The 21,452-nt window shown below is 37.4% G+C and overlaps 1 protein-coding gene across 7 annotated transcripts in view; it reads left to right on the top strand.

Annotated features, from left to right (window-relative positions):
* The window catches only part of ABLIM2 (actin binding LIM protein family member 2), a 140,417-nt gene that overhangs the window by 60,999 nt on the left and 57,966 nt on the right, over window positions 1–21,452 (top strand). For all 7 annotated transcript variants that reach the window (XM_090139710.1, XM_090139712.1, XM_031588332.2 and 4 more), the window contains exons 4-7: window positions 829–944; window positions 5,161–5,287; window positions 6,617–6,710; window positions 19,887–19,974. In XM_090139710.1, coding sequence (XP_089995836.1) covers window positions 829–944; window positions 5,161–5,287; window positions 6,617–6,710; window positions 19,887–19,974 — 425 coding nt within the window. The remainder of the gene's footprint in view (window positions 1–828; window positions 945–5,160; window positions 5,288–6,616; window positions 6,711–19,886; window positions 19,975–21,452) is intronic.

The raw sequence follows: 21,452 nt of genomic DNA, 5'->3' as shown, positions 1-21,452 counted from the left end.
CGTGGCAGAAAGTTTGTTATTTTAAGGGCATGGATTAAAAGATAGGGTTTCTTTACTATCAGAACGGTAAGGTGCTGGAACAGGTTGCCCAGAGAGGTTGTGAATCCCCTGTCCCTGGAGGTTGGATGGGGCCATGGGCAGCTGGTCTAGTATTAAATGGGGAGGTTGGTGGCCCTGCATGTGGCAATGGGGTTGGAGATTTATGATCCTTGAGATCCCTTCCAACCCGGGCCAAAAAGAAAAAGAAAAAAATAAAAGATTTAATTAAGTCTAAGTAGAGCTGTTATTAGAATAAAACAAATAAGCGACAGAGACTCTTGGTTTTTTATAAGAGTGATATCAGTGGGCTGTCAATAGAGAAAATATATTTGCTTTCTGTGTAAGTAGGTTAAGAGAATGGCTTTGGTATGATCAGTGTTGGGAGGACAAATGCTGTCGTCTTTAAGGTATAAAAATCATCACTCACTTGCAGGATTTTAACAACTTAATAGCAGCTCCCTGGAATTCCAGTTTAATTTTCATTCTGTAACTCATCCATCAGTCACTACTGATGATTTGTTTCTTACATACACAAGACCTTGGACTTGAGTGCTCAGGGTGTGTATCTCTAGGTTTTGTTTTTAAGTAGCTGCAACATCTGCATTTGCAATTGTCTAATATGTTTCTTCAGTACTTTAGCCTCCAATGGCTGAAATACTGTAAATGAGAACTGGTCAAGGAGGGAAAAAGCAGTCAGTATTATAACCAGTTCCATTATGGAAATGCATTTCACTTCAATAAGGGCATTTGAATGTAACTTCTATGGTGTTTTGTTTTCTTCTGTTGTAGGCTGCCTTTCCCTGCAGGTGACCGGGTAACTTTTAATGGCAAAGAGTGCATCTGCCAGAAATGTTCCCTGCCCCCTTCCAGCAGCACTGGCTCTTTCCCTGTACAGAACTTGCGAAGTAAGTGGGAGTTGTGCTGTGCTCTGTTGTTGCCTTCTAGCTTGCACGTATTTAAAGAACCAGTTTTACACCAACACTTGTAACTGCTCTGCTGCACAGAAGCTGTCAACAACTATGGTATAATGATGTAAAGAAATATACAACAATTTTCTAAGAAAGGCTAATACTTAAATGAAACACAAACGGTGCCATTATAGAATTAATAATACACAGAACCTCTCAAAACACTTGATTATAATAGAAGTAAATTGAAATGTTTGGAGCAAGGCATAATATAAATGTTAATACATTTAAGGGCTTAATCCAACTGCAGCTGAAATAAAATCCAAGTTGAGATTTCATCACATTATTTGGATCAGTCATGGAAAACAGATATCAGTGATGTAATTTAATGTCTGAATACCACAACAGGGAGTGTATACAGTGTGCCAGAGAGACATTTGTATTGACCTCCATACTACTGTGTACTATCAGAAGATACAAACGCTACAGAGAAGAAGCATGATCTTTTCATACCACATTTTTTTTTCAGCAAGACTGAGCATAGAGTGACACTGCTGCACTGAACACTGAACTTTCTTACTGTGCTTATTTGTCCATGAGAAGCTGCCATACTTTAACATTCAAACACAGCCTAAAGAGTAATTAAGCAGCAAAAGAAATCTAGTCAAGTGATGAATGCAGAAATGTTCTTAGTCACCATCACCTCAAGCTGAATTTGGCATGACTGAGGAAAGAACCTAGATTGCTTATCTTTCTGTGTAAGAATTTACCTCACTTAAGGGAGTAATTACTCTTTTTTTTTTTCTTTTTTCCTCCAGATCTTTCTTTTAACAGTAGTTTTCATCATCTCCCTTCTGCTCTTTGTCAGCAAATGCTGCTTTGTGAATGCAGTGCAAGACACTACACTGATTCCTCTATTGCTAATGCCATTCTCTTTAGCAAAGACAATGGCTGTCTCTTTTTGGTGCTTTCTCTTGCCATTTATTTGAGATGGATTAGATACATGACTGAGGATGATCCATCTTGCCTGGCTGCATTCGTGGATCCATACTTTAATAGCCTGCTATCTGTTTGTCTCCTTTTCTTATGGGAAAACTGGCTTTGACTTTAATGGAAATTATTTCCCTGGTTAAGTACTGACAGAGCAAGTTTATTTGATTATCTGTAATAGAGAGTCCTTTAATATACTTACTCTGTCTACACTCACATGCTACAGAGACTGCTTGTGTTGTATTTCCTCTGTTCAGTTCTCCCAGGTCCCTGCACTGTGCCTCCCCAGTGCAGAGGTACAACAGCTCCTTACCTGCAGACCCATAGCAAACCACGTGCCTCAAAATGAATGAGCCCTGGCAGCATGCCTTTATGACAGTGGTGTAATCCCTCCTTAGGGTAGGGAATAGAATCTTTGGTAGAGAGTTACTCCGCAAGGAATGCTTTCAATTTTATTACATTGGCCCATGGTGTCAGAGGCAGATGTTGATGGGATGTAAGTAGAGGTTGAATCTTCCCATCAATATTCCATTATGTTTTGTTGCTGTGTGACAGTTGACAGCAGAGGGGCAGTCTGACAAGATGGTGTCTGACATGAAAGTGCTCATGGTGCAAAGATGTGTAATTGAATTTCTCCGTGTGGAACAAATGGCATCCATTGACATTCATCAATGCTTACTGAATGTTTCTGGAGATTAAACAGTGGATGAGGCAGCAGGTGGTGCGTTTCAGAAGTGGTGATAGTGGATCATCTCCGTTGCTTTTGTTGCAAGCAGCATGCAGGCTCTTGTTCGTCACTGGTGAAAATGCACAGCTAATAGTGGTGACTGTGTTGAAAATGAGTGTTTTGTAGCTGAGCGTTTTCTCTATCAAATAGTGTTATTGTGCCCTTTGAAGCTGTTGTAGTTTCCATGGAGGCATTACTTTTGGAGTGACCTACCTATTTTTATAGAAGACTAGCAGTGCACGAAAACATCTTCTCGAGCAAACTAAGTCAATGACCAAGTAATATGCTGACCCACTGTTATGATGGTTTTATACTTGTCTTAGAACTGCCTGATATGTACTATGTAAGCTATTCATCAGCTTATTTATCTCTGAATTGAGCTCAAGAATGTTTTCATTAGAGTTCTTGGGATACACTGAGCTCCCAGCAACACAACACTCTCTGACCAGCCCTTCTATTTTCCACTGGTTTTCACCTCTTTCATGCACTACATTTGGAATAAATGAAGAATGCCAAATACTTGCTTTTTGCCTGATCTCTTGGAATTTTTACTATTATATAAATAACAACCTACTTGTTTGTTTAGTTTATAAAATGCTAGATGTGAATGCACCTTGTGGCAGTGATAATGTTGAAAGAGTACTCTGGGGAGAATATCAATATGTAGCAGTAAATTGATGTGTACTGCAGAGTTATTGAATGAAATTAGGTGAGTCACCAAAGGATGCTACATTCAAGACAGGAAAACAAGGACATCATTCAAACAGGGACTGTTGGCATAGAAACCACAATACTTGTTTTTACTTACCTGAAATTTAACAGAGAAAGCGACAATTAGCAAAAAAACAGTAGCCCACAAAATGCTGCATTTTTGCCCACCCAGGCTTAAGCAAGATGGAAGCTGAATGACTTCTGGTCACACGGTGTTGTATTAAGTTGACAAAATAAACATTCAACCATTAAGATTAAATTAGATTATCAGATAAACTCCTAGTGCATAGGAGATCACAAACAACTTTCTGATTGCAGTTAAAGAATGCATACTGGAGCATTTATTGTCTTATGGGACTAGATGCAGGCACATACCCAAATGTTCCCTTTTATTAGCAAAACTCCAATGTTCTGATCTGTGCTGCATATACTTTTGTGCTGATCCGTTTCCACGTATTAGTTCTGTACAGAGTGATACTAAAGAGACATACTATTTCTCCCTTAATCCATTCCAAATCCACTAAAGGAAAATAAGATCTACCCTTTATAGTTGTGTGCTCAGAAATTAAATATTTGCAATTGCACTAACAGAGTGTCTCGTTAGGATCACATCATCAACTAAAGCTTAAATCAAAAAGTTTTTAAGAGGACTGTTTAAGTCTTCTAATGAGATCCTATGCTTGGAGTTCTTTCTTAATAACTAGATAAATCATTTTTTATGCTTTTTGCATATTTTCTCTTCCATGCAAGATGTTTTTTTTCTTCTCTGGAATCACTAAACAAAGCTTTAATGTGTCTTTAGGTTTGTCTTTTCCCAAGCAGATTGTTGGTATACGTGAAGAACTCCTCTGAAAGAAAAAAAAAAAAAAAAAAAAAAGAAAGATTTTAGATAATATCAAACAGAAGATTAGATTGATTACTGATTGTATTGATTCTAGAATCAGTTTAGCACTGATGTTTTCCACGTATTGTGAATCTGAATGTTTTAACGTTTTGTGAGAGAACTGCACACAGATGGGAAACTGAAGAGAGTGAAGATGGAATGTGAGCTGGACTGTATAGGATATTTGAGGATTCATGTAGAGTATAGAGCTTCAAATTCCGTGTCTATGTGGATTCACTAGACAGGGTCATGAACACGTAGTGTCTGAGTGTGGTTTTATGTTTTACTAGTGTAGTCAAAAGTAGCCAGATTATGTATGGTTTTCTATAAATAATGAGTATGTAGCCAGCCATCAGTTTTACATGCTGCACATCCAACATCGCAACTTGTAATGCCTCTCATGTTTTTACGTAGTTTTCCTGGTAAGAAGTTCAAATCAGAATTTCACCTTAGTTTTTTTCCCCAGTTGTGGAAAAATCTTGAATTATGAGTTAAAATGTCAGACTCAGAAGCAAAGTCTAAGAAAAAGAATTAATAGTTAATTCTAGTCTTGTAACTTTTAGCTCTTTTTTCTTATTTATCTCAATGGGCTGACTTGCAATACTTTAGAACTTAATGAGCAAAACTTCACATTTTTTAGACAGTATATGAAGAATTTAAAATATAACCTAAGTCACTAGAAAATAAGTTATTAGGTTTTGCTTTTTTGTTGGATTATTCATGTCATGTCGGACATGATGGCAGCACTGCTTGTCATCCATTGGCGAGCGGTCAGCAGCAAGCTTTAGAGCACATGCAAGCTGTTACTAAGACACAAATTGATTCTTGTACTGCAGTAACCTGTATCATTACTTGAGAGTTTAAAGCATGTGATGCACTCATTGGATTTTTCTCTCTTGCAGATTGTGGAGGCTGTGGTTCAGAAATAAAAAATGGGCAGTCGTTGGTTGCCTTGGACAAACACTGGCATTTGGGCTGTTTTAAGTGCAATACATGTGGCAAGCTACTGAACGCAGAGTATATCAGCAAGTAAGTTGAGTGGGGAAGCTCACTTTCTGAAGCATATTTCTGATACCAAATGAAGAATTCAGTGTTGTATATCCTTTATCTTCATAAATGTTTGGAGAGGTATAAAAGATTACCAGGCATTACTCAATTTGTATTAAAATGAATTAAAAGAGAAAAAACAAATGAATAAAATAGAATTTGTCAATTTACCTTGAGTTACCAGAGCAGTTGTACTAAAGGAAGCCAGTGGGTGGAGTATGCTTCAAAGCTCTGCAGATGTGTTCTTTGTTATTTGTATTTGCCTTTGCTGTCTGTGATGCTGTAACGTGATCAAGGAGATATTATCCTTTCCATATGTTCCACATAAGCAAAAAGAATTTTAAAGTGTTCATTAAAGAGTTACATACTGGAGCTTTGTGCTGCTTGACACTTGTGCTATCAGATTTGGACTGAATTTGATGACAGCAATAAGAGTTAGCACAAAGCACACATGGAGACCAAGTCCATGTCAGCACTCATATCAGTCTGATGAGATATAGAGTTTTCACTGGCCAAAGCAACTGGGATTAATTTCTGCATTAGAGAATTATGTTGATATGACAAAATTTTCCTAAACAGCTAATTCAACCACCAGTACCCAGAGATTCAGAGATGATGGGGCTTCACAGCCAACGTCTCACTGACTTTCAACAGTTCCTTGGGTTTGGATTAATAAAAGTTAATTTCACAGCATGCACTGGAGACTGAGAAAACAGTATTTAGTAAAAGGGTGTTCCCTAGTATGGTTTCACATTGTCTCAAATCCCATTCTACTCTCTTGAATAAACAAATCCCTAACAAACAAAATTGAAGAGAAGAAACATCCATTTTTCAATCAATTTCATTGATTTTTGTGATAACTCATAGGCTAGTCTCTGTCATTCAAACTTGTCTGCTATAAAGTTAATGCTTATTTTTCCACAAGTAAAAGCCCCAAAAAACTGAGCATTTGCCATCCAATCATGGGTTCTTCTAGCATATTATGAACTAATGCACTAAATGTATTTAACTATATTTCATTTACATTTTACAGTATTAGAACAATCTCCAGTTCTTCTGGGGAATTTTTAGAGAAATTTTCACCTGTTTAATGATCTAAATGTAAATTGTGATCCAAGTGTGAAATTAACAGTTTTTAAGTTGTCTAAGTTTCCTGATTCTAACTTTTTAGAAAAAGAAACACTAAGACTTTGTTTCTTATTCTTCATATTTTTCAATTGTAACCGTTAACGTATTTTAGTTGTATAATCTCCCAGAAAACCTGTAACCCAATGTAAAGCAATCTCTGTGTTGTCTGTCCTTGTTCTGTAGGGATGGCATTCCATATTGTGAAACTGACTACCATGCAAAGTTTGGTATCAGATGTGACAATTGTGAAAAATATATTACGGGAAGAGTGCTTGAGGTAAGGAGAATCTGTCACTCAAATCATAACATATGCAAAGACAATTTCTCTTTGCTATGTATTTCTGTGCTCACAAATGAGTGTTAACACAAGTTTAATTATGAAATCATATGGATGACTTTTATGATTGTCTTCTGTTTCTTCTTTTAATAATTTTATATTTTAGTTCTTAAATGGATAAATAGAGTACTGGAGAACATTCAAGTGGAAGAAATGTGAAGTGAATACATTATCAGATGCATGAAAAAGTAAAAGGAATAACTTGAGATTTATTTTTGTACCCAGAAATAAGCTATATTATTCTGTTGCTTTTTAGATTTTTAGGTTTTTAGATTTGTTTTTCAAAGTTTGTTCTTCTAAAATTTAAGGATGTTTTTTAGCATAGGTGCTTTTTTCAAAACCAGATTTTCACATAACTGACCGAGCATCAGAAGTAAATAGAGTTCTTTGATCTAAATAGAATTTGAATCTGTCTGCAGTGATCCAATTGAGCCCTAGCAGTGTTGGAGTTAGGAAGAGGTTCCTCAGATCCCTGTTTGTTCCACTCAATTTCAGTTTAGAGAAAGTGGTCACAACAGGCATCCTCCAAAGCTGCTAGAAGTCATGCACAGAATAATCATCTAAATGGCGGACAGTAGTAGCTATGGAAGGGATCAAGAGGTAAGCAGAAGGGAACAATGAGTCCATATTTGTTAGCATCATGAGGTGTTTTGGTTAATGCATGGAAAGCATTTTCCAGCCGTTTTTATGAAATGTTTTATAAAATCTTAGAAAATAGACTCCTAATAACATATGTATGAAAAATAGTCTTTTTACTTGATAAAATTTTTACCCACAGTTTGGTTCCTTATTTTTGTTACAGACTTAGCAAAATAAACTTGAGACAAGATCATTCTTTAAAGATTTTGTAGGAATTTGACCATCCCTGATTATGTATGGTAGTTCTAGGTAAGGCTTTGGTAGGTGGATATTTGGCCTCTTATATTCTCTCCTTCATCTCCACTCATTTGCAGTATTCCTCTGTTGAAAAAATGGTAGCATTGATACTCTTATTATTTTGGTACTGATGAAGGCTGGGAGCAATGTTGATTGAAACCTATGATATTTAAATGTGGCCAAAAGTACTGATGCAGGATTCTGTAAACTTTTTTAAAACAGAGAGGAGATAAGTAGAAGAGAGGACTTTTGCAACCTGTGAAATCACAGCAGTATCAGATAGTGTCACTTGCATACAGGAAAACCAAGATGAAGTTAGCTTGAAGCAGGCAATGGATTACAACAGGTACATTAATATCCAGTGTCTGAATCTCTCTGAGGGATCACTTAAAATGGTCACTGAGTTGTAGTGTCAGAAGTGAAGAGTATCTGAATAAGGAGGTTGTGCACACATTGTATCATGAGGAAGAGAGACTAAAACTCATGCCTTAAAGCAAACCAATTTGAAAGAACACAGAGACCACGTCCATTGCTAATGCAGTTAAGTCATTTGTTGCTTGCCTACAGCAGACAGATTTATTCCAGTGTGTTAGAGTTGGGGCTGATCTTTTCTGTCTGTCCAGTGTCACATTCTGTGTTTGTCTGCGGTCAGGTTGCTGGGACACTTGTACATCTCCTGGTCAGGAGGACAACAACAAAAAGTAGTGTGGCTGCTTGTCATTGTATACATTTTCCGTTAGAATTGTTTGGAATCCTGAAGTACTTTTCAATAATTCAGTATTTATTTCTGTGGCCTTAAATATAATTTGGAGAGACAGAGAAATAATACATAGAAATAATAGGGTGAATTGCTGATAAAAAGGGGAAAAAAATTTGTCAGGGATACTTCTTAGCCAGAGGAACAGTTCCCCAAGGGAGCTGCTGGAAGCTATCACTTAGATCATGTTAAAACTAGATTGGACAAGGCACTGGAAAATCTACGTTAGGGAACAATCCTGCAATGACAAAGGGCGGGACTATATGACCTAATAGGATTTTTTCCATCTCTGATTTCTGTGATAATGTCAGGAGGACAGCTGCTTCCACAATTGTTCTGTGCCCAGATTTTAAAATGCTGTCTCCCTTTCCAACACTTGTTCATTTAAAGTGTTTATTCAGCAGAGGAGGAAGGGAGAGTCAACTATTGTGAATTAATGATAAATTATAAAAATATGGTTGCTTTTGTAGGTTGCCAGCCAAATACAGCGATGATTTAGTTACTTAAATTCTTCGTTCAATGCATTTTCTTAGGGCCAGCTCCATTTCACGTAGTCAAGAAACTCAAACACAGGATAGCTGTGTGTCTAACTTCTTTCTGGTGTCTTCCTCTTCAGTCCACCATGTCCTTTCGCCAGTCTCCCAGGAAACATGTACTGAAAAAGCTACAAATGAGGTTAAACTGCTGATTTATAGAGACCATAAATTATTGTATTGCTTTAAACAGCAACATTTTTGCTGTTATTTTAACAGAAACTCTTCTCACCAGTACTTGTTTGGATAATGTTTGGTTTGAAAACCAAAAGAGCACTGCTTCATGCAACATCCACCCTGTCCTAGAAATTGATACGATTTTGGTCTGACCACTTATATTGATAAACCTGCCATCCAAAATGAGTGGCAGGATACGGCTGGAGTTTACTTTGTAGTTTGACTTAAACTGCAGTGAAACTTTAGGGTTTATCTTGTTGTGCTATAGCTATAGTACAGAGCACGAGCTTGTGCTGTAGCTCTGCTCCCCATCCAGTAATAGCAAACCTCATGCAACAGCACAGAAAATAAACACTTTTTAAAATAATAAGCTGTTGAATTTTTAACCTTTTTTTTCCCCATTTTGTTGTGTTCCAATCTATTTGGCACTAAAAATATATATTTTTCTCTTTTTTAATGTCATATGCAGTTATTTATTATCAACTTGTGCTAATAAACATATCATAAAAATAGACAAAATAAGTCTTGATAGAAAAATACTCTGTATTTCACATGGTAACTCCTGGAACAAACTCCTTTCATTCCAGAGAACACTTAGCATTTATCTAATGATCTTCAGTCAATCTCCTAGTTGTGTTCTGCTTGGAGGGGACAGAGGCAGGTTCCTTGTCTCCTGTCTTTCCCTGAGAACAGCCTGTGCAGGTGCTGGGGAGGCTGATGTTTTGTGTGGAGGGGTTGGTTGTCAGACAGTGACACATTTAGGTTCTGGGAATCCTGCTGGGATTTCTGTAACTGATAATTAGAAAGATAATCTTAATTCCAGCATCTCTCTGTTTGTGTGTGGTCAGTCCATAGTTGCTAGTTCTCCTCATAAAGACTGATTTTTAGCTCTTTTTATATTCTTCCTTTTAACTGAAGATCTCTAAGGAAAACTTGCCAGTCTTAGTCCCTGTCAACTTCAGTTTTGCTAAAATAAACAAGCTGAATTCTTCTCTACTCCTAAAAATCATACAATCATAGAACTGTTTGAGTTTGAAGGGACCCTTTAAAATCCTTCAGCCATGTAGTCCAACTCCCCTGTGATGAACAGGGACACCTACAGCTTGACCAGGTTACTCAGCCCCATCCAGACTGACCTTGAATGTCTACAGGGATGGGGCACCCATCATCTCTCTGGGCAACCTGTGCAAGTATCTCACCAACTTTGTTGTAAAAAACTTCTTCCTTATATCCAATCCAAATCTCTCCTCTTTTAATTTGAAACCATTTCGTCTTATCCTATCAAAATCAGCTCCAGACTCTTATTGTGATGCTCGTAGTCCTCCTGAGTGCCCACTGCTCCCTGAGAATCCATGCATCTCAGCATGGATGGACGCTGTGCTCTGGATGATGTCCCACCACTACCTTGGGCAGTGCTAGTAACTCTTTTCTCCATTTCTAAAGAAAATTGCTTCCCTGAGACAGCTTGCCCTGGAGGTGTTTTTCTTTCTCTAGCTTCATTACCACTGATAGCCCCTTGTAAGAAGTGACTTGGGGAGTGTTTCTCTTCATCTATTGTTTCAACTAATGATTTCCTAGGTGCTTAGAGGAAACCTTCACAGCCAAAGACAGCCTCTGGAGATGTTTTGATTGCAAACACATTGTGGGCTGTGAGGAAATCAGATGTGAGTGCTTAGATAGGCAGCTGCAGCAGTTCTGTCCGGTCTGAGCTGCCTCTTAGCAGGCCTCCATGCTCAATATGATTCTCTACTGCTATAAGCTGTTGCTTTGAATTTAATGTGGACAAAAGCTGATAGTGTAAAATATTGGAGGATTATATATTTCTGGAAAGGCCTCTGGAAGCTTCTTTCCATGTAAACCAATTACTGCTGTAATTGGTGATCTGGGCTGCAGACAGAGGGATATTTTCAAATCTTGACTAGACTTCTGTCTACCACCATGCTCACAGCTATGGCTGTGGTATAAATGTGTTCTACTTGAGCTGGTGAAAATGCCCATATCATTTGCCAGACATGAAGATGGGTCCAAATGCTCCCCCTCAAATGGCAGCATGGTACTCAGCATATGGGGGAAGGAAGAGTTAACATTTTGCTGTTTTACATGTGTGTGTAAATGTCTATAAAACATAATCAATATTTTAAAAAATCTATTCATCGTAACCAATGCTGCTTTAAAATGAAGGAACAAATGCAGAAGGCACTAGACAGGAATTAGACTAGAAATGTCAATTATGTATGTGTCAATTAGATGGCAGTTACACCTCAGCAACTTATTAATTAAAGCATGAATCTTTTTATCTTTTTTTTTTTTTTTTTTTTTTGTAGTTTGCGTTTTGCTTTGCCTTAGGGTTGAGCTGTTCGCAGCCACATCTACTTTGTAAATCAATTCCCTCTCCCTATTCAAAAGTCTCAGCACAGTAGAGAGACGAGACTAATTCTTTACAGCGGGGTGCACGAATTTCTGCCCGCAGTGTGGAATAATGGTTTGCTCTGAAATGCCCGTTACCCTGCTGTTTCACTTACAACAAAACCTAGTGATGTGTGAAAGGTGCTCCAGCAGCTTACAGTGCAGGCATTAACGCTGAAGCATGCAGTAAAAGTGATTTTGTCTATGTGCATGAAGTATTTCCTGTAGCATGATCAGCCTGGAGAAGGCTGTCAGAGCAGCAGAAGGATCTGAGTGTCTGTACTAATCCTCACTTAGATACTGCTCTGCACGACAGTTCTCTCCATCACAAGAAAAGAAGGAAAACTGTTGGAAAAGATACAGCTAAGTAAATCAGCATTAGCTCTTGTCCAAGGAATCCATTGAAGGTAGGAAACGTTAACTAGAGCTTTCAATGACTGGTGCTTACTGAGATGCAAGACATTTTGCAGTTTGAGAGCTGTCTCTGTTTTGGTGCTACGTGTGTTTGTCTGGGGCTGCTGGTTTTCAAGTGCAGGTTAATCATCAGCACGTTGTATCTGAACTTGGGTGGGTGATTGCTGTCAGCTGAATGTTTTCCTTTAAAACAGATATGATTAGAAATACAATCAATAAGCATATAAATACTGTCAATCTTAGTTTTTAACCTTTTCTGTAGACCAGTTGCAATATGTTGGGTTCATTCACCTTATCTGTGTCCCACCCTCATCCTTTCCCTTTTGCAACAGTCTGTTCTCTCCAGAAGGAGATACAGAGCTATGCTTATCCATTACTATTGTCTGGACTGCTAAAACCTCACAGAAGTCAGGAAGAACTAGCGTATACTGAAAAGAACTGTTTGCAGAATTTTAACCCTGTAAGTCAATTTTCAGGGTTCTCGAGTAAGCACAGTGAGGAGCTTTTGTTGATAGCTTAAGCCTTGTCAGATTTTTACCAAAGTAAGGGATTCTGAAAACTATTTTTGAATAATATAAAGGAGAAGTTCAAAATCTATGGGAAACTGGTTCATACAGAGGTAAAAATATTGCTTTTTAATTTTTTTTTTTCAATTGTGTACTTTCTTTTCTTGTGAGAATTTCTCTCATATGGATGGAAAAGATCTCTGACAGAGTTGCTATGCACCTGTACCTGTGTGGGTTTGTATGTGATGGAGTTTTAGTGCATAGTTATATTCCAGGCTCGTGGTTAGACTTTTTGAAGGCAGGTGAATGGTGACCACTGCTTTGTTTTAATGAAAAAATGTAGTATCATCTAACTATCATAAGCAATCATAATAAAAATTAATTTAGCTTATTAATTAGTTTTCTCTGTCGTAATCTCTTAAGATAGTTTTGTATCAAAGCATTGGCTTCAGTATTCAACCTGTATTTTCTGAGCATCAGATACAAACAGCAGATAGTATGCCACTGATAGTGCCCTACTGAGCACTGTGTTGCTGTGGTGATGCATTATTATCTTGCAATCTTTGCTAACATTTGAATATTTTGACAATGGGAAGCATTGCATTTTTGAAGTCTTCAGTTTCTCATCCTTCACATAATTTCTCTCTTTGTGTTCCTTCTGATTCATGGCTTAGGTGTGCTGCTTCTCTTCCGTGCCCTGTAGTACAGCCATGATGCAGCTAGCATCACACCAGCATCCTCCAGCTCTCTCTTGTCATTGTGACAGCAGTGTAGCAATAAGTGCACTTAGTGACAAGTGCCTTTGCTTATAAAGAATCTTGAGTATGCTCTGGCCCATCTGACAATATTCTGTGTTAGCAGGAAACAGCCTGTACATCTTGTTTCTTGCATTTATAAGGTGTTGTTTTTTTTTTTTCTTTTCCCAACTTTCAGCATCTTTGTTTGTTCTGATGAATATGAAAGCAGTACTTTCCTGTTTCCAGGAAGTACTATTACAGTCCATTTTGAACATAACAGTAGCATTTTTGGTCCCAGCTAAATCTGAAGATCCAAAATGTCAGCCCTCTCTCAGGCACGCACTGAGAGACAGCTTCTGCCTTCAGATGTCTGCAACCCAGACCACCACAGCCCACATGAGAAGATCTGTGCTGCCTTCATTTGATACACCATCCTTCCTTACCAGGGCTGTTCACTGTTGGTTGTAGATTCATTCTTCCTGTCTGAAATGGGTGGGCTAAATCCACAGCTGCAAGCTTGAAAAGGAAGAGGACTATGTCTGCAAGTCATCTTTCTCCTTTCTTTCTCCCTCTCCCCCATCGAGGGATGGTAGAAGTGAGAGCCAGCTGCAGCTTGTCTCGGGCCACAAGTGAGTTTGAAGGAGTGGGAGAGGGAAGTTGAAAAGAAATGAAGGAGGTAATCGAGCAAATGGAAAACAGAAGCCTCTTCCAGTCACAGTGGGTGGCAAGGCAAAGCTGCAAAGCTGAGCAGAAAAAGACAAAAGGGGCAGATCATCCATTGCATAACAAAAGCAACTGAGTGCGAAATTAGTGATTGTAGGCATGTTCAACCTTTTTGATTTACAAGATAGTATAAAAAGTTCTGTAGAAAAATTGCTCTGTTGAACTTTTCCAGCTTTTGCGTGATTGTGGCAGTGCTGACATTGCTCCTTAGTAAAACCTCTTTTGCAGGTGTCACAGAATGAGATCGCAGTTATAATAATGCTGAGCCTTTTCTATTCTTGCTTTTTCTTAATTATTCCCTTTAAAACTTTTATTCATTTTTTATTTTTCCCTAAAGCATTAGAAACTTATTGTTTTGAGCGTCCAGTATGTATAATGAGTTACTCTGATTCTGAGATAAATGTCCCTCTTGGTACATTTGATTCTGCACTTTATACCTAGAAGAATAAAATGTGTGTGGGAAGGAGTAAAAATGACTCAAATGTGGGTGGGAAGTCTCAAGGCTCTGCAAAGTACAGAGGGATGAGCCAGAACCAAGACACAGTGTGAAACAACTGTACTTGTGAGACGTGCAAAGCCGTAAGTAATGCAGTAGGTGCATGGGTTGAACAATTCAAATGACTGTTTCTTGGCATTGAATGGGTTCAGAAATTAATCCAATAAGAAGGTGAGGTGAAGGATTGATTCAAAACATTACACAACATTTACACTGGTGTAAACCCCATTTAAGACAGTTTTCTTGCCTTGGCACGCTGCTGCAGTGACTCAGTGGTGAGTCAGGTCCACCATGACTAAGAGAATTAGTAAGAGTTTTTCTCCACATAATTTTCCTTTTGTCTTGTGACTCTCACACTTTTCTCAGTGTTGTTGTATAACATGAACAGTATATTTTTTTTTTGGTAAATATCTCTGCCTGGTTAATGTTGCCTGTCCCTTCGTAATCAGTAGATGACATGGCAGCTGTTTACTAAGTTAACCATTATTGTATACAACTACTACTGAGCAGTTCTTCAAGTTCTTCTGTAGCATAAGCAAAAATCTGGCTTTGCTATAAATATGAACGGATATTTTATATGACAACTGACCACAGTCACCTACTTTTAGCAGCAATGTTTATCTAGTTTCTGAATATCATCACACTTATTTGAAAATAGTAAATGGATTCCAGCTTATAAAGACAGTATGGTTCACATACTGTGCCATTTCATGCATGCAGTGGCAGAATTATTAGTGAGTGGCTGATGAACAGCACTTCTCTTTGTGACTTTAAACTGAATGGTGTTTCTGCTACTAGCTGAATTATTAAGTGCGCTTGCAGAAATCAGTGACCTTTAATGTAATCCATGTTATTGGAAATTAAGGAAACTGTAGACAAAGAGAACAATTTACAGTCCACTTAAAGTTTTAAACTTATGTCCATCACTACTACATAATTGTCCTCTCCCCTTCCTAAAAAAATAGTAACTCCCACTTTGTTTAAGTAGGTGTTGAGTTGTGTGTTTAATAAAATCTTTGGTTCTTTTCAGTGTGAGCATCATCTGCCTGATGCAAAGGTATAGATTGTTGGATGTTTTGTGCTTCATTCTGTTTTCCTCTGCTTGAACAGGTGGCTTTTTAGTGATGATCTAACTCTCCAATGGATTTGTTCTACGTGAAAAGATTGTAACTAAGAATCCTTGACACAGGTCTTTCACTGAATTTGTTTCTGAGTCCTGCAATTTGCTCCATGCCTTCACATAACCTTGCAGGTTGACCTGAGTTATCTTTGTTCGAAGTAGTCTGAAGTCAGGACTTCATTTAGAGATTTTAAAATATGAAGATGGTAGGATTTAGGCATCTCAGCAAATGAGACTTAATTAATAATGAAGTATTACAGCATTCTACATTGTACTTCTTTAACAGAAAATGAGTTTTAATATGATGGTTTCATCACAGCAGTCTAACGTCTTTTTCCATTTAAAAAAAGTTTTTGATTCCCTGTGTTAAAAGACATAAGTTACTACCATGCATTTTGATAATGGGACAGATTTCCTTTTACTGTCAGGACACAATCAAGTAGTTACACGTTTAATTATTTAACACATTAAATGGTTTTGTCTACTTTCTATCTTCTCTTTACATATAACTTTACTAAGTCAGCAACACAGTGAGATATGGTGTACTTATGCTTCACTCATGGGAGAGTCATTAGAAATCTTGAGTCTACTTCCTAGCTCTTAGTTTACAATTTGAGCTCTGGGCCACAGTTCCAATCCTTCAATCCCTCAAGTGTCAGTCCTTAAGCAGTCACTGCTCATCACCTGCAGTAAAAAACTACGCCTATTACACTTCCAACAATGGCAAGAGACACCAGAATAGCAGTGTCATTATGATAGAGTTTCAATTACTATATATACATTCTTTTATATGTTTTATGACTTCATCAGTTATCACAGCCGTTGCTAGAGAATGAGCAGAGGTTTTCACTGAGCTGTCTACAATAATGTAATATCTTTTCCCTGAGTGATGACAGCTAATTTAGAACCCAACTTTTAGTGGTTATTCTTTCTGGTACAAATTATGCTGCATGCTTTTCAGGCATGATGTTCTTACTGCTCTCAGTTCCCTACAGACTCTAGGACTACTCCCCTAATTGTCTGGAAATTGTGCTTTAAATTTATGTGATTCACTCTTATCGAACCAGGTTCTCTCTTTTTTTTTTTTTTTTTTTTCTTCTCCTTTTTGTGTATTCAAGCCTTAAGGTATGTTGAATGAGAAAAGATGGTTGTAAATGCATTTCTGCAAAGACTTGTTCTGCTTTCAGTGAAGCTTGGCTTTGCTTGTTGATGCGCTGTGGGACAGTCAGTAACACTGTGGTGCCCCTCATGCTTTCAGTGAGGAGTGTGAGAGTTGTCAGTCATCTATAGCCAGTATGAATATGTTTCTCATGTTGACTGTCCAAAAAACTCCACCAACTGCACAGAAGAGAACTGCCATAGGAAGTGGTCCCTCTTACTTAGGAAGAATGAAGTGATTCATAATGCTTTTTCTGAATTTTTAGGACTGCTTTGAGTTCATCTTTAAATTAAACACTAAAACTTTGGCTCAGAGCTTATGGAAAACTAGTTGGACAATGCTCTTAGAAATACAGCTTGATTTTTGGGTGGTCCTGTGTGGAACCAGGAGTTGTACTCAGTGGTCCTTGTGGGTCCCTTCCTACTCAGGATATTCTGTGATTCTATGATAATCTACTGCACGAACAATAGGAGATCTCTCAGAGATTAATGTTGCCTCTCAGTGTGTTGACATTTTATTAAACAAGCAACACTGAGACAACAGTCTGTCAAACTAAGCTTTCAAACTGTGCAAAGAAGTGCACATATGGTTAGGAATTTGCTTTTTGCATTTAACTCCCTTACATCAGTAAAACCAAGAAAAAAATAACTAGCCTATCAGTACAAAACTGAAAACATAAAACAGTTACTGCATATAACATTTCTGAATTCTGATGTAATCAATTGCTCATCTATGAGATGAACTCTCTGAAATACTCTGAGGGAGGGACTCCAGCAAAAGCCCCTTTGGCATGAACCCAAATGAGATTACGTTTTGCATTTAGACCTGACACACCCAGTTCCCAGTGCCTCAGTATAATTCATGGTATCTAATCAGGCAAAGAATATAAACCTATTTGATAATACTGTGAGTTAATTCCTGCATCAAGTCTGAAATCTCAGATTTAGGTAGCATCTATCATTTACAAAGATGTGATGTTTTAAATACTGATAAAGAGTCTGGCATGTCTTCTGTTCTGTGCTTTGGATACAAGAGAAGTGTAACAAAAGTTTGCATGTTACAGTACAGGTTATATGAGAATGTATTCTGACAGTTTATTTTGGCATAGGAGTAATTGAACTCTCTTAGATAGTGTTTACCTGGGAACTTTATCTACTGAATTATTGAGGCTATGAGTTGCATTAGGAATGTTTGTGAAATATGAATCTTCCAAGAAAAATAATACTTCTTTTCAGCATGTTATGAAATTATATGGTGATACTTCAGTAGTCTTCTCTCCTTAAACACCTGTATTCTGGAAAACAATTTAAAACCCATGAGGTTTAAACCCTTTACAGATACTTAATGGTATGATAACTTAAGGTGTTGATATAATAAATAGCAATCATCTTCCATCTCTAAAGCTGCAGAAAACACTCAGCACAAACACTGCTATAAAAAGAATAGTAAAAAGGAACTGGTTTTGGTGGTATTTTTTTCCTTTCAAAATAGTAATTCTGATGTGATAGGTTTTGCCTCAAGGAATGTGTCCCTGCTCATGGCAGCAGGTCAGGAACTAAGTGGTCTTTGAGGTTCCTTCCAACTCAAACCATGCTGTGAAGTAGAAAACAGATATTCTTTAACCTAAATTTATTATGCTACTGTATTTGCTATTGTGAATGGCAAAATAGCCTCCAGACTCAGAATATGTTCTTCAATATAAATACCATTGGTGACTTCATTCACTGAATGAAAAACACTGAGAAGTCATTCTTGCATAACAGTGTTAAATTTATAGATTAATAGAAGGTGCAATGGTTGCTGAAGATAGTGGGACAATAATTGAGAGTGACTTGTTAAAGGTACACAAAGTTCTAATGCCATTTCAAACTTCTCCAGATCAACAGTTTATGAAACATTCAACATAAGTACATTTTGCCCTATTATTAACTCAAGGAAATTTCTTATGGACTCAACTTTAGAGTAACTTGGTCTCTTGGTTTTTGTTCTTAATAGAAGTGGCATTGACCATGAGCCTAAAATTGTGGCACATTCTTTCTAGCACTGCAGAATGTGGGGTCAAGGAGAACATAGAGGAGTTGCCATGATATGGCTTGTGGTTCCATAGGTGTTTCTGAAGAGTAAGGATTGCTAGGAGCATATCCACAACCTGTTTTGGGGCTGTTGAACCTAACAAGAATCTGTTCCATATAGAAACCATATGAGTTGTAGGTGAGAACTCTGAATAAAGGGGTGCATACCTGAGGGAAGAGTGGAGTGAAGATGAAACCAGGCTCTTTTTAGTGGAATCTGGTGCCAGGACAAGAGGCAATAGGTGCAAACGGAAGCATAGGAAGTTGTCTGAACATCAGAAAACACTTTTTTACTGGGTGGGTGGCTGAGCAGTGGAAAAGGTTGCCTGGAGAGGTTGTAGAGTCTCCTTCTTGGAGATCCCTTGCTCTTTTATACCAGGTAGTTTTCTGCTCTTGAAAGACAGTCTGAAATGAGAGGTGAAAAAGTTGAAATTAATGGAGTTATAATGTAATTGGAAATTGATGACTTACTAACCTTTTCCAAACACATTTCTATTCTCCTCCCAATTTAAAACACTGGTATTGTTACAGAGATTACTGTCTTCTGGTTTATCTGTGTGAGGAATTTAGGGTACAGAACATGAAGGTGTAAGCTCTGAACTAACAGAGCTATTACCCAGCCGCACGTCTCTCATGGATGCACTTCTGTATCCATTATCTGCAAGGCACTTTGCTTTCGAAATATTCCTTGCACAAGATATTTCCTGATGTGCTTTAAGAGTATACGTATAGTGGGATTGTGAGGAGTATAAGTGAGTTTAAAATCTGTGCTCAAGGTTATGGCCTCCCACCTGCCTTGTATAGGTAATTCTTAAGCTTTCTTGCACTTGGTGCACAGTATGATTTTTTACATGGAAAACGTGTTCATTTTGTAAGAATGTTTTCTGTTTCATAAATTCATGAGCTTAACTATTGCGTGGTAATTTTCATGGAGCAGAGAAGACCACATTTTGATTTTATAAAGTTAAATGTATATAATCATAAATAGGTATTGCTGATGTATAGGGGATTGTTGAACTAATTGAAATTAACTGATTTACTCTAATCATATTATAGTTCATGGAAAAAGAGTCCCTTCTCATAAAGAAGTCTCACAATTCACTAGAATGCTTACTCTACTTTTTTTCTTTTCCTGAACAGGCAGGAGAAAAACATTATCATCCTACTTGTGCACGATGTGTCAGGTGCAGTCAGATGTTTGCAGAAGGAGAGGAAATGTATCTTCAAGGTAAAACAAACAAACAAAGCAATAACACTTGGCATCATGGCCCTCTTGCCCATACTTGCTTTCATGGATGAGTTGTATTATGTGTATTCTCACTTCATAACTACCAAAGGAAGTGAAGATTGATACATATAGGCTAGGTAAAAGCAAAAGCAAAACAAAAATAGCACTGTTTCTCCGTTCCCTTTCCCCCTTCCCCCCCACCCCCCAGTGCTTCTTATTTACTATTACTTCTCTCCTAATTTAAATCAATAGCAAGTATTAATCACTGAAAGAAGTAGTAGTAGTAGTTATTTTCTGCAGGTGAAACTACTTGACAGGGAACTTTATAAAATTTTCATTTTACTAGAAAATGTGGTTTTTCTGCAGTCACAAGTGGTCCAAGTGCTCCAAATAGAAGTTAATACACACGTAGTACAGTAGGTTCCCTAATCTTGGAACAATTCTGTGCCCATTGCCTATTTGCGTACAAGAATAAAACCTCTTGATCCTTATTTAAATTCCCTTCAGTCAGATCTAACTACCCCTGGAAAGTGGACATGAGGATGCCATGGATCTGAAGACCTTACCAGACAATAGATTAACACCAGAGGCAGCCATAAGCTTGGACAGGAGAAATTAACTCTTCTTTGTCAGAAAATTTTACTGGCAATAGTGAAGAATAGCTCTGTAATTTATTCAATAAAAATAATAATAATTTTTTTTAAAAATAGCACAGATACAAACTAAAATCTGCATTTCAGATGTAGTAAAATTTAACAGTACTAAATTTATCAAAGAAAAAAAGGTATACATAGTTAAATACAGGGTCAATCTCCAGGGAAAATGAAGGCTTTTGCCTATGTCTTTAATTGGCCTTATGTACTCAAAGCAAGATAGAAAGGAGAAACTAGTAGGATGTGGGAACTGCAAAGTTGAATGTTATCTCAAAATTACATGCTTGCCCAGATCTGTATTACAACTTATGCAATTGCCCACAGTTTTCTAGAAGTATTCTTTGAAGTCATTCTTTAAGCTGGAGAAGTTAGACCTTAAAACACAACAGTAAAATCTGATTGTAATTTAGTAGGTTATTCAAAATGACAGTTATATTGTTGCTTTGGTTTACTACAAGAACTAGCCCATTAAAGGACATAATGATCCTTGTCTTTGCTCATGTGTTCTTTCTCAAAGCCAGAGAATGCTGTGGTTCTTCCAATTGCAAAGTGGCCTAGCAGTACTAAAATCTCCCGAGAAATCAATGCTTTAAAAAAAGATATCAAACTACGGATTTGTTTCTAGATTTCGAACCCTCAGAAACACGACTGTAATTAAACTTTTAAGTTCAGTTTATTTTAAGGATAGCTGTTCGTTTTTGTGCTAATTTTTAGTTCAAATCATTACAAACTGAGCTCAAGTCCTGTTAATTTGAAAGTGTCTTAATCACTTTATTTTCTGGTGCGTGAAACATTCCTACCAACTTTTTTTAATACACTTTTTGT

This window comes from Phasianus colchicus, chromosome 4 (assembly GCF_987193195.1).
Source record: "Phasianus colchicus chromosome 4, bPhaCol1.hap1.1, whole genome shotgun sequence".
Taxonomy (NCBI): Eukaryota; Metazoa; Chordata; class Aves; order Galliformes; family Phasianidae; genus Phasianus; species Phasianus colchicus.
Note: the sequence above shows the minus strand (reverse complement) of the source record. Positions and strands in the feature narration are given on the sequence as shown.